The sequence below is a fragment of the Peromyscus eremicus genome, chromosome 15 (assembly GCF_949786415.1).
Source record: "Peromyscus eremicus chromosome 15, PerEre_H2_v1, whole genome shotgun sequence".
NCBI classification, from domain to species: Eukaryota; Metazoa; Chordata; class Mammalia; order Rodentia; family Cricetidae; genus Peromyscus; species Peromyscus eremicus.
In genome coordinates, this window is record NC_081431.1 from 38,954,850 (window position 1) to 38,968,595 (window position 13,746).

The 13,746-nt window shown below is 51.7% G+C and overlaps 1 protein-coding gene across 1 annotated transcript in view; it reads left to right on the forward strand.

Annotated features, from left to right (window-relative positions):
• Lhx4 (LIM homeobox 4) overlaps nucleotides 1–12,974 on the forward strand; it is a 40,673-nt gene extending 27,699 nt beyond the window's left edge. The window contains exons 3-6 of the mRNA XM_059280990.1: nucleotides 5,431–5,633; nucleotides 9,661–9,815; nucleotides 10,189–10,360; nucleotides 12,494–12,974. Of these exons, the coding sequence (XP_059136973.1) occupies nucleotides 5,431–5,633; nucleotides 9,661–9,815; nucleotides 10,189–10,360; nucleotides 12,494–12,888 (925 nt within the window). The 3' untranslated portion in view covers nucleotides 12,889–12,974. The remainder of the gene's footprint in view (nucleotides 1–5,430; nucleotides 5,634–9,660; nucleotides 9,816–10,188; nucleotides 10,361–12,493) is intronic.
• Nucleotides 12,975–13,746: the final 772 nt, after the last annotated feature.

Below are 13,746 nucleotides of genomic sequence, written 5' to 3' on the forward strand. Positions count from 1 at the left end.
AAACAGGTAGAAGGATGTGGAAGGCCGAGGGCACAGCTGTTTGGGGAATCCAGTCAGGCCCTCCATGCCCACACTCTGTGTGGGCTGTGAACAGTAGCTCTGGCCACCTATAAGAAGCCAGGACTGGGGAAATAAATCTCCTGGTACTATGGTGGGTGGAGGATTGGTTGGGGTAACACATGGTAGGTCTGCATCTAGGTCTACTCTTTGGGTCTGTGTTGATCTCTGGAGTCCCCTTGGAGTATGATTATTGTTTAAAGGAAGTCTAAGCAGTGAAGTGATGTGTTTTTCCTCAGCTCTGCCCAGACACCTGAGCTTTGGGGAAAGGTGAAGTTAGAAAGAAGCCAGGAAAGCCAGAGAGTTTAAGGGAAGGATTAGTCAGATGGACGTGGACTCTTTGCTGGGTAGAGATGAAACTGAGGCCACAGGGCTGGGGTGTGAGAGGCAGAGGTGAGATAATGTAGGCATAGTGTCCTGGAGTCAATGCTAGAGCGCACTTGGGAACGAGGGCGTAGTGGTCAGGGGGCTGTCACCCCCCCAGCGGGATGACTAGAGACAAGATCTTGGGTAGACTCTCAGAATGAGCAGTTGAGGAAGGGTAAAGGCTATGACCTTCAGGAAGAGATCAGGTACCCAAGTGGGCAGAACAGGAGGGCTGTGTAATGACGTCACTGGAGGTCTTGGTCCAGATGCTGAGCCAGAGCTGTAGTCACCAAGGACTGAGGAGGGGGTGCTGGGGTGGCAGTGGGTGCCATGGAGAAGACAAGAGAGTGCTGAGTTGAGGGCCTGGTGGGGAGGGATGGTGGCTCATGTATGTCACAGGACACACAGTAGGAGCTTGGTGAATGGCACTTAGTGATGTCTCAGAGACCACAAAACAATTACGTGGATCTGGCCATGTGACAGCATTTAAAACTGTCCAAGTGTGGCATGTCTGTAGCGTAGGATTTCTGCGACCCTAGTTCGAGAAGCTCTGTGCCTGCAGGGCCTGCCCACCGCTGTCTTTCAGTAGGATCCAGACACCGTGACTGTTCTTGTACTTGTGAGTGCTCCAACCAGGCCCCTCAAGATCAGAGCGGTAGACAGAGGCAGGGACTCAGGCAAGGCGCTAGAGCAGAGGGTGGGACAAGGACAGAAGGCCTGGCCCCTCCTGGGGTCACGGGTAGTTCTGAGAGATGGCTCTGATGTCTTTGTCACTTTCTTAGCCCCTGAGCTGTGTGATGGGTGAATACATTTTGGCTACTGCAGCAGCTCCCGCCTTACGGGACTGGGATTCTACTGCCCGGGAGCTGCTGGGGACATGTGAAGGGCATGAGCTCCTGTATTTAAGCTTGGCTTTGGTCAGGGGTACTGTGTTAGCCTCCTGTTGCTGTGATGAATACCAGAGAGAAGTAAACACGAGAAGGGAAAGGTTTGCTTTAGCTCACCCCGTCAGGAGTTTGCATCTCGTTATGGCAGAGAAGGCATGGAGGAGCAGATTGCATTGTGTTGATCAGGAGGTGGAGAAGAGAGATGGAGCAATGACCTGCATTCCAGCCTTCTTCTTTTATTCCACCCTGGACCCCCAACCTATAGGATGATGCCATCTCCACTAGGGCAGGTCTTCCCCATTTAGTTAGTCCTCTCTGCAAATACCGTCACAGACACAGCCAGCGTGGGCTGCACTAATCTCCCAGGTGTCTCTCCATCAATCAAGTTGACAAGCAAGATCAAGCCATCCCAGGCACCATATCTGTGCCTGTTCCCTCGGATGCCAGCTGTGCACAACCTATATTGCTTTGGAAGTGTTGAGTTCAAATCCTTGCTCTCTCATTCGCCACTGGTGTGAGCGGGAACCAGCATGCTACCACTCTGCGCCCCAGTTTCCTATCTCTTACAAGGCATCACGACACCCACTTTTCAGCTTGGACGCTGGAGACATCTCTGAGATGAATGTGATGACAATGAGAGTGGGTGGAAAGTTTCCTGTTTTAAGTGAACCGCAACACGGGACGCCATGTCCTCACTAGAAAAGCTTTTGGTGGGAGCTGTTCCGCTCTCGGGAGCTGCTCTTCCTGGCTACTCAGGTGCACCTTTCAGGAGTCCATTCATTCATTCTGCAGGTCTTGTTGCTTCCCTACTGCATGCTGGGTGAGGATGAGATCAACAAACAGGAGGTGAGCCGCCAGCAAGCCCTCCCTGGCATTCCTTTGTCTTTGTGGCACTGTGGGAGCCTAGTGTCTTGGGCATGCTCATTTTGGATGAGCTCTAGCTGCTCTCGGTGGGAAACTGACCGTCCTATGAGGCTTAGTTGGGCACAGCTGGCGGGAATGGCCTTCTGGAGAGTGAGGCCAGAGTGCAGGATCTGTGGATCTGTGGAATGGGCACTGAGGAGGTGCTGCCTGGGAACTCCCCCCAGTAGCCATGTTCCCTAGCTAGTGTCCACCTCCTCCCTCACCCCAGCATCCTTCAAAACCAACCAGACTATTGTTAAGGCTATCTGCTCTCTGTGTAGCAGCCACACTCAGACTTTTAGTTTGTTTGGGGTTTTTAAACATGGCTGTGTGTTGCAGTACGTCTGGTCACATGACAGTTGTGTCACCTGCCAGAGCTTCTTCCTCTGTGACTGTGACTGGTCTGAGATTGGACACTGGAGACCATTGTCCTCGCCGTGTACAACCTGCCCCACCCTAATAGCCGAGCCACGTATTCTGGGACCACAGGCTGTGACTGCAGTGCTCCTTGGGGCTAGGACAAGCCAGGGTAGCTATAGGACCAAGGCAGTGCACAGAGTGCCCCTGGCAAGGATCCTGTTGGCCATACTTCAGGAGGAAAAGGTAGCGAGGGGGCAGCTTCCACTTACCACTGGTATAAATCCCACAATCAGGAAAATTGCTTCAATGGCTGGGGAAAAAAAAAAAACACGCTAGTGTGCAAGTCCATTTATTTTTCATTTTCCTTGTGCACTTGCACCCTCGGGCATGAATCACTGTCGGGATGAGATTAAATTTATCCCGCGGTATCGTTCATGTCTTGGTTGCTCGTGTCAGCCGGGCTCTTCTGGCTATTGAAAGTCCAGCTGCTTTTTAGGGGCCAGGAGAAGTGGCTTTCTTGGGGGAGAGGCTGCTTCGGGGTCTTGCTCCGCTCTGGGCTCTCCCCTCTCCCTCTTCTCCTGGGAAGGACTGGTGTTAGAGACATCCTCCCTGGAGAGGTTTCTGCCCCAGCATCTTCGGCCTGCAGGTGTTGGATGCACTCTCCCATTCCTTCTAGAACTTCTTGGAAGGGTTTGTAGTGAGCACAGCGGAGGTACTGTTCATTGGCAGGGGCAGATGGGAAAAGTGACATGGATGCAGGCGTCTGTTCTGTCTGCCTCCCTGTCCCATTCCCATGCACACAGGGACATGCAGGTGCATGCACATATATAGGGCAGAGCTGTCCTGTCTTTCCGTTGGAGGGAGCCTGGGCATCATCCATGTTCCGGGCAGCTGAGGCCGGTGCAGACTTGGCACTGTGCTCTCACACTCAAGTTCAGCCCTCTGTGAACATCCTCTAATTTTTTTTTTTATTCTGCAAATAGAAACTGCTCTTCTGGGTTCTGCATCCCTATGAAAATCTGACAAAAGCCCAGGTCCCTCTAGGCAGGATTCTGACCATCTGGGGGCCTCATAAGGTCCCAAACTCCTGCTCTAAGAGGCTAGCTTTCTCTAAGGTAAGAGGCACATCTCAGCTCCTCATACGCAGCCCTTCTTTCGTATGCTCTCAGAAAAGCAGTCTCCCTACCACACTACTGGCAGTTGGGAATCTACGCTTGATGGAGACCCCCCACTTCTCTCCAGGACACTATGTCCCTGGTGGGGGTGCTGTGGAAGCCACAGCTGTCCATGCCTGTTGCAGGGCCGTGCAGCCCCCTCAGCAGGTATCATTGCCGCATAAGAGACCCATCATTCTGCATTAATCTGGGATTCATCATGATAGCCATGACCATAATTAATTTATTTGGTATTAATGTGGATGAAATATGTACTGTCCTTTCAGGGGAAATCGGGCTGCCTATAAGCATTAGTTAAAAGGACCATTAAAATCAAACCTTCCCCAGATCCATTAGGCGAAGTCTCTCATCCTGAAGAAGATAAAGTTCTGCTGTGTGAAGTGTCATGAATAATTAGGTTGATTGCTGTTTTAAACTCTGCCCCAGCTTCCCGTCCCCTCCTGCCTCCCTCCTTTCCATCCAGACCAGGGAAGAATTACCTGTGGCCGACCACCCCCTTTGCTGCCTCGACTCTAGTCTCTCTCTCTCTCTCTCTCTCTCTCTCTCTCTCTCTCTCTCTCTCTCTCTCTCTCCTCTCCCCCTCTCTCTCTCTCCCTCTCTTCCCCCCCCTCTCTCTCTCTCGTTTCTGTGGCCACCGCGATGGCTCCGTGTGCCTCTATGTCTGGGATGGGGAGATAGGGCTTCAAGGACCTCGCTGGATGCTTCTTCCAATGTATCTGTTTCTCCTCCCTTGCTAGCCCTGGTACAGGGTGGCAGTGGCTGGCTTCCTCTTGCCTTGGTGCCAGTCCAGAAAGGGGTACAGCTGAGAACTGTTGAAAGCAGGCTTTTCCAAAGTCAGACCTGCAGATTCCTTACTGGAGAATATAGTAAGGGTCTGACAGTATGGCTTCCTGGGCCTTCCTGGGACAGTGACATCCCAGGATGCATGGAGAGGTCTGGGCTTTTCTGTGTGCTCAATACATGTGCGTGTGCATGTGTGTGTGTGTGTGTGTGTGTGTGTGTGTGTGTGCACGTGTGCATGTGTGTGTGTGTGTGCATGTGTGTGTGTATGTGTGCGTGTGTGTTTGTGTGTTTGTGTGTGTGTGTGTGTGTGTGTGTGTGTGTGTATGTGCGCATGTGTGTTTCGGGGAGGGCTCAGAAGGAACAGGAGAAGTCTTCAGGTGAGCCTCACTCTGCTGACAGTGTTTTCTCCTGAGTGCCAGTGTGGATACGGGCATGTGCTGCCCTCCCGCCAGCTGCACAGGGCCTCCTCCTGTGGGAAGCTTTGCTGAAGACTGTGTGTGCTAGTCTGAGTGGCCCACAGCATACATGGTTCCCTGCCAGGCTGGTCTTTTAGGAAGCACCATAAAGATGAGAAAAGCAGGAGGTGAAGGGTGACTTCCTACGCCGGGGGACACTTAGAAGCCCCTCCCTCTGCCTCTGGGCATTGAGGGTGTCGGTGTGGATCCCTGGGATGTCAGCGGTGGGACGGGAGCTGATGACTCTAGCTCTGGTCCAGTCCCTTAGCTTGCTGTCCTAGCACCCCTGGCACAAAGCGATGAAGCTGGTAGGAGGCCCAGAGCACGTGCGCTTTGGTGTTTCTCGGACACTGGAGTGGTGGGGGTAGGAGAGGGCTGACAAATGGTGGAGACTCCAACCACGGCCCCCTTGTTTTTTAATTCCTTTTGCCGCTGTCCTGACAGGCGCTTTGGCACAAAATGCACAGCCTGCCAGCAGGGCATCCCCCCAACCCAGGTGGTCCGCAAGGCCCAGGACTTTGTCTATCACCTGCACTGCTTCGCCTGCATCATCTGCAACCGGCAGCTGGCCACGGGGGACGAGTTCTACCTCATGGAGGACGGGCGGCTAGTGTGCAAAGAAGACTATGAGACTGCCAAGCAAAATGGTAAGCAGCATGGCCCCGCGCGCGCGAGCTCCTCCAGCGCTGTGCAGCCCGTGTGCTCCTCACTGAGGCGCTTGTCTCTCTGGGTCCCTCCTGTCCAGCCCTCCGGGCGCTGCCAATACTCAGCCTCCCCTCCGCCAACACGGAATCGTAACCAGAGCTCCACAGGGAGAGTTAGTTCTGAGCACCCCCAAACCCTGAGACCTTGCTGGCTCTGTGAGGCATTAGTGAAGCGGTAGTTACTGAGAGCTGCCGAGGCCCTCATGAGGTAGTGAACTCGGTCATCTCTGCCTGGAGCGGGGCTGGTGAGCTTGGTTGGCCGGGGACGTTTGAGATGCACACGTCCTCATCATCCTATGTTTCACAGGCTGCGGTCAGCAAGAGCCACAGGATTTGCAGGTTGGCTTGTTTTCAGTTGTCTCCTGTCTCTCCTCGGGCTGTGGGCTCAGGGGAACAGACCCTTGAGTGCCTGAAGCCCTGAAGCTGGAGTAGGTGTGTCCCTCAGATCAATGGCTGGGAGGAGCCACGCTTAGGGAGACTCAACAGTGTGATGGCCCTTACCTTACCTCGAGGCCACAGCCCTGCTCAGTGATAACTCAGAGCTCAGTGCAGGCTGATGTCACCCCTCAGTGTTTCCCAGACACCCCTGGGAACCTGGCCTCAACTGAGCAGCCCGAGAAGCTGCTGCTCTTGCCCGCCTTGTCCTGGCCTCACAGAGCAGAGACTTTTCTGCCTGCACGAGGCTCAGAGCAGCGTGTCCCCCAAATTCCCCCCAGGAAGGCCAGTCCTGACTCTCACCTTCCTGAAGCACCCCCATTCCTGGATTCTCAGTCACAGCTCTGGCAAGAGGGTGAGGGTATCACATCCTGCCTCTGAATTCAGAATCTGACCAAACCCAACCTAGGACTCTTCAGCCACAGCTCCCAGAACATCAGGGTCCTTTGTCCTTGACTAGCATTTTTATTTACTCAGGTATTTCTGTGGAAGGCAGCTCTGTTGATGGGTCTGGGCCTGATGGAAGCAGACAGGCAGACAAATAATTTCATGTATTTCTTTCTAGTTCTTTCCTGGGTTCACTTACCCATTCTATCTGGGTCTGATTAATTCATGGAGAAATTATTACTATTATTACTATTATTATTATTATTATTATTATTATTATTATTATTATTATTATTATTTGTGGTAGGGAGCAGGCTGAGGCAATTCTTCAGGGCCCTGGGGTGAGCCAGCTGGGCTAACCTTGGCTTTGGCTTGTGGCATGATGGGACAGGGGCCTCACCTCTCTTGGGGACTCCTAGCTCTGGCCTTTACTAGTGGACCAAGGACATTGGCCTTCTTCCCCGGAGACTAGAGACCTCTGTAGATCCCATCCAAACCTCTGCCTTGATGAGCTCATTTACTCTGTTTTAGTGATTCTCAACCTTCCTAATACTGCAACCTTTTAATACAGTTCCTCATGTTGTGGTGACCTCCAACCATAAAATTATTCTCATTGCTACTTCATAACTGTAACTTTGCTACTGTTATAAATCATAATGTAAATATCTGTGTTTCCCAATGGTCTTAAGTGACCCCCAAAGGGTTGCCACCCACATGTTGAGAACCACTGCTCTAGTTCCTTAAAATCCCATGCTATTGCTTTGGAATCCACCAGGTTGTCACAGAAGGGCGTCAACGCAGGTAGATTTAGAGATACCAAGACAATTTAGAACGAGACCCTACCAGACCTTCACCAAAGCCATGCACGCCTCTCCTAGGCCTGTGCTAGATCTTATTGTCAAAGACCTCATGTTGACCTTGTGTGTTCATAGCCCAGAATCTCCTGGTGCTGTGGGTAATCCCAGAGAAGAGGGAGACAAGCAGTAATGTCACAGGGGAGGCAAGAAAGGCAGGGCTTGTCATCTTCTGGAAGGAGTTTGTCCTACTGCAGCCTCCATAGGACAATGGACAGCTCTGGTCTTGGCATCCAAGGCTGGGTGGGTGGCTTACAGATTTGGAGCTTCTCTGGCGAGCTGAGGAAGCCTTGCTGCACTGCTGTTCCCTGAGGCTAACTAGGATGATGCTTATAAAAGGGAATATTAAATAAGAGTGAGGCCCTAGTGGAGAGAAATGTAGACCGGAGGCGAAGTGTGCAAAAGGGTTACAAGCAGCTCAAGAGTTCTGTGCTTGTCCCCTAGGTCCCCACTGCCCCTAGCTGTCCCTTCCCTTCTGTGCAATCCCAGGAGCCTTGACATGGTAGGGGACATTTGTCTGCTGTAGTATATCTGGCTGTTTTTAATTTTCATCTCTTCTTGTTTCTCTAAACCTTTTTCCAAGCTCACAACTCCCTCCCTTGAGCTAAAGAAAGGGTCTAGTATCAGCTACTTGCACCTCAGTGGGAAAGATTTTGCTCCTTCATCTCATCTCCTGCGATATTTGCATTTTCAACGAGGCTGCAGCTTATGCCAGGGACAAGTTTTAGGAGACACTGTATAATTCAGAACGAACATATGTTAAGGCTAATTCTCCATGGGAATTAATGCTGTAAGTGTGTGTCGTGAGGGTGTATTCTGCAGTCACACCAATCCATAACCAAAGTGTATTTTGCTCTAATGTTCCTTTTTATTTTCTCAGCATTATCTCCAGTACCTTGCTGAACGCTCTCTCCTAAATTAACAGCCCAGGGTGTCATGGTCTTGCTTGGCCCTCCTCATAGTGTTTTTATCACATTTAACTTCCGCACCAAAGTTATTGATTTTTGGGTACATTTTTCAGCGTGAGCACGGCCACCACTACTTAATGAATACTTGGATGACATTGTTATAGGATATAAAAAAGATTTTAAATTATAATCACAGCGAATGTTAAAATAACAGCATAATAGTTCCCATAATCACACGGAGAAATACATGCATATGAGCAGTGGTGTTGGACCAACCAGCCACCCACATCCTGACAGGGCACTGACATGGGCTGTGAAAAAATGACTTCTGATTCACTTGGCCAACCTGTTCTGGAATTGACTCTCATGAATTGCCCCCCCTCCCCCCCAACACACACATTCTGCCATAACACTTCGTTTTTTTCTGAGTGAGAGAGTCTCATTGTCTTGTCCAGTCTGGCCTCAAACTCTTAGGCTCAAGTGATCCTCCTGCCTCAGCCTCTTGAGCAGCTGGGACTATAGGCTTACACTTCTTTTTCAAGTTTCCTATTTGGACATTTGTAAATAGAGGGCATCTGCACTTTTGGAAAGCACATCATTTCATGTTTATATAATTTAGGTTGTGTTAAACAGTGTTACATTGTGAGGTCTATAAATCTGGGCAGGAAGGGCCCAGCCCTCACCACATTTAAAGTGAAGGGGCTTTCCTAGGCAGCGATCTGCCTAGGAACTCTGGACCCTGCCCCTTGTCGGTTGAGTTGGCTGAGAGCGATTCTGAGATGACAGTGACTGAGGAGGACAGGACACTGAATCCTTCACCCTTCCCTGTGTGCCGAATTCCCAGAGCGTGGAACCCCACAGGGGGAAGCTCTTGGCTCCCAGCTTTAGACACTGCTTACCAGAGTCACTCACCAGGAAGGCCCAGCTCAGTGTGTTGACTCCCAAGCATCTCCTAGAACCAGGGACTGAATGCATATAAGGCTCGTAGCAAATTCGTACACAGTAGGTACTTAATAAATGTTGGCCGGTATTGTTGGTCTAAATGAGGGCTTTTTTTTTTTTTTTTTAATTGAAAGGAAGAGGGAAATGGAAGGAGGAAACCGTAGGGAGGAAGGCAAGAACACATCTGAAAGCCCAGAAGAGTCGGGGGTCACTTTATTTCTTGCCAACTTTATTCTTGGCTTCCCCCGATAGGCTAGGCAGAGCCGCGTCTAAGTGCTGGGAGACAGACAAACGGTTTCATCTCACTATGCATCCCTGGGTGGGCAGCTCTTCCTCACGACACCGCCTGTTCCTCCCCCCAGGTTGTCTGGGGGAGGGAAGGGAGGCCGAGGAGGCCCAGCTGCTTCAGCTCGGCTGATTCCGTTAAGGTGGTCTTCACTGCAGATGACTCGGAGGCTGGGGCTAAGCGGCCCAGGACCACCATCACAGCTAAGCAGCTGGAGACGCTAAAGAACGCATACAAGAACTCCCCGAAGCCTGCCCGGCACGTGAGGGAGCAACTCTCCTCCGAGACAGGCCTGGACATGAGGGTGGTACAGGTGAGACGCCCCATACTGCTTTGCCCCTGACTGATCCGGGCCTGGGGCAGGTCTGTGACCTCCACCTAAGGGAAGCTTGGGGACCTGAGTGACGTCATCTGGTGAGTGGGTGGCCCTGAGTCTGTAGGGAGCGGAGTTCAGAACCACCATCCTGGGCATGAGTTCAGGACCACCACCCTGGGCATGAGGCTCAGGCTGAGGAGACAACGGGCACCCTACCCTTTGCGCTGGCCCACCACCAAAGCTTCGGTCCGTTTCCAACCACTTGCCTTGAGGGTCCAGGGGCTTTAGGTACCTCCTGAGTGCCTGGGGAGGGGGGCGGCTCTGGGGTCTTTAGGCAACCCCTGAATGTGTTCTCTGTGCTTTGTGGCAGGTTTGGTTTCAGAACAGAAGGGCCAAGGAGAAACGGCTGAAGAAGGACGCGGGGCGGCATCGCTGGGGCCAGTTCTACAAGAGCGTCAAGAGGACCCGGGGAGGCAGCAAGCAGGGGAAGGAGAGCTCGGCAGAGGACTGTGGGGTTAGTGACAGTGAGCTGAGCTTCCAAGGTGAGCAGGGCTGGAGGGGTGAGGCTGAGGCCCTAGGTGAGGCCCTGGGGGACAGTAATCCTTGCCAGCAGCAGGAGGGATCTTTCTGATGGCACCCTCCGGGGCACAGGGTTTTCCTAGACTTTCAGTAAAGGGTGGGAAGGGTGTTAGTGGCCCTTCCGGAAGGGGTGAGGAGTAGAGAGCAAGAGACCAGCTGCTGCTGAGATACAGAGGCTGGGGTCCCCGGGACCCCGCCTAGCCCTGTCCTGGCCCAGAGGCCTCCCCCACTTTCCTGCTGCCAGAGGCGCCCTCACCAGTCCACACAGTTGCAGTTGCGGACAGATGGCCACGCATCAGTCTTTGCACCAGCCCTCCTGCACTTCTCCCTTTGCAGGGACACTAAGCTCCTCCCACGGTCCCCTAGAATGAGCCGTTCCTCCAATCCTGGTGGCAGGAGGACATGCTCAACAGGCCTTTTCCTGGGAAATCAATAATGTGAGTGCATGACGGGGAACTGGCTGCCTTTCTGAAATCCCTCCCCCTCACCACTCACTCCATCCTGTCCTCTGCATACAAGCTTCGCAGCATGCGCTACATCCAAATCTGTGCATCAGCAAAATTGCAAATGACCGCATGAGTGGATCCTCAGGTTGTTTGCAAATAACCATGACTGTTCTTGGTCACTGGGCCCTCAAAAACAGAAGATTTTTTTTTGTGTGTGGGTGGGGGAGGGAAGAGTCCTGAACTGAGGATCAGACACCCGATTTCTAGTGTAGCTCTGTCAAAGCCATCTGTTTCTCCTGAGTCTCAGTCTATACACGGGGAGTGCCACATCCTTACGCATCTCAGAGCTGTCCTGGGCGGCAGTGAACATAGCCAAGTGTGGATGTGCCCGGGGAAAGCTAAGGACACCTGTGTACAGGAGGACGCGTGGATGGCATGGTTGTTCCCATAGGAGCCCATCATAGGGGACAGCAGGTTCCAGGTGAAGGGTCAAGTGGCACAGACAGTGGAGCTGAGTCTAAGTCTTCACCTTCCTGCTCCCTTTGAATGACATACGCTCCCTCTTTTTTATGTTCCTGAGTGGAATGTGGGGATCAGAGAGACAGGGCATTGAAGTCCAGTCACAGGTGACCTTTTGTAGGAGACAATGTGTAGGCCCAGGTAGAAAGTGGGGAGGAGGCAGGGAAGATACTGGAACAAGTTACTTACCATGAGCACAAAGCTGCAAAATCTCTGACCTCAGCCCAGGGGTCTGCAGAGCCCAAACTCAGCCATCTTAGACCCTTAGGACCCAAGGAGAGCCAAGGACATTTATGCCCACTTCCCAGGCATCTTGGCAGGATTACGGAAACCAGTTCATCTCATCTGAGCTGCTCAAATCTATGCCTGGAACACACAGGAGCACCAGACCTTCTTTTGTGGCTCATTTCTCTTGGGTATGAGTGGGTCTCTCTCTGGGTATCACACGATTCTTAAGACTAAACCTGCTCATCCCTATTGGAGAGAGAAATTCTTTCAGCAAATTTCATTAGATCTTCTTAATGAAATTCTTCAAGAAACCAGAAGGTCCATTTGCCTTAATCAAGTCATTCTTTATCCTCAGTAAGTAGGTTATTGGATATAGAAAGAAACTGAGTTCTTTGATACTGAACTCCATTTTGGGGTGGATCTGGATTTTATATACAGGTCTAAGAGTGGTCTCCAGCACCTTTATCATACAGGCCTGTTTCCCAACCAGCCCGACCAAGCACTTTTCTTGGTTTGAAAGCCTTCAGAGTAAGGTATCAGCAAGTAAAGTAAGCCTATTAGCAGTTTCCATCTGTGATACAGACAATGTGACCCACCAAACCCAGGCACTCACACTGCTCAGTGTAACCAGGGTATCTCAGAGCCACTCTAGACCACCAAGTTCACCAGACACTTCTCAGCCCATGGCGCTTGGGGATTTAGGTACAGGGGATCCTTGTTTTCCCTTTGGTCTGGGTTGGTCTCTGGATGGGAGGCTGACATGTTGGTGTCTGACCTGTGCTTGGCAGGGAGGCAGCTGCAGCCCGTGGGCATCCTTCCCGGTCATTGTATTGCTGGTTGTGAAGGGCAGGGACCACCAGAGTCCTGGCAGCTGACAATGTATCTCCGTTCTTTTGTCCACAGAGGATCAAATTCTTTCAGAGCTTGGCCACACCAATAGGATTTATGGCAACGTGGGGGACGTTACAGGCGGACAGTTAATGAATGGGAGCTTCTCCATGGATGGGACAGGACAATCCTATCAGGACTTGAGGGATGGGAGCCCCTATGGAATCCCCCAGTCTCCATCCTCCATATCGTCCCTGCCATCCCATGCTCCTTTGCTCAATGGGCTGGATTACCCAGTGGACAGTAGTCTGGGCATCATTGGGCATGCAGGGCAGGGAGTAAGCCAGACACTGAGAGCCGTGGCTGGGGGACCCACCTCTGACCTCTCCACAGGAAGCAGTGTAGGCTACCCCGATTTCCCAACTAGCCCAGCCTCTTGGCTCGATGAAATGGACCATCCTCCTTTTTAGACTCTCCTCCCCACCTTACCTATCCTCCTGACTTGAGAGAATGAATATCTTCAAGGATCAAAAGAGATTTGCCTCTTACGGATCAAAAGTACACCAATGTGAATTTCCATTATTTTCAATGGAAGTCCTCCGCTGTTCCTAGAAAGCTGAGATCGTATTAGGACACCGCTTTCTTGGGAGGTGACAGAGCATCCTCATCTCAACCACAGCACAGGGGTGACAGCCTAGAGCTCTAGGGACGCTGGCTTGTTGGCTCCCTTCCCTCTCACCTTGCTTCGAGGCTTTGGCTGCTCAGTGCTTTGGCAGCACAAGGTGACCGTGACAGGCCACCTTGGCCTTTGGGAACTCTGCTCCGGCAAAGCTCACACTTTGCCTCCAAAATCACCGCTTTCACCAGAACCAGGATTCCTGAGGGAGAGGCACCACGGCCCTTGAGAATAATAAAATGGTTTCTGGACCACCTTGATGACACCCTCATTTTCAAAATAAAGCCAATTATGAAAGGCTAGTTAAAAACACTGATGGCCACAGTTTGATATAAAAAAAAAAATGGCCCCATCCCATTCTGTTTGTTGCTGTGGAAAATATGACTCTTTTCCTACCTGCAAGTGGGACCCAGAGTAGGTCTGGGGTTTAAAAAAATCCCATCTGTATTGAACCCCTGATGGCAAGAAGTGGCTTCCATGCAAGCGACTGAGACAGAGCCGAGTGACTCTGGATCCTCACACAGTCTGATGGGTCCCCTCGGTGCAGAGTGCCTTTTAATTTGCTTATATCATTTCTTCCCCAAGACAGGCTGAGGGCCACCAAGGGATCAAAGCTAAACCATGCAGAGACCTGAGCGACAATCAGTGAAAA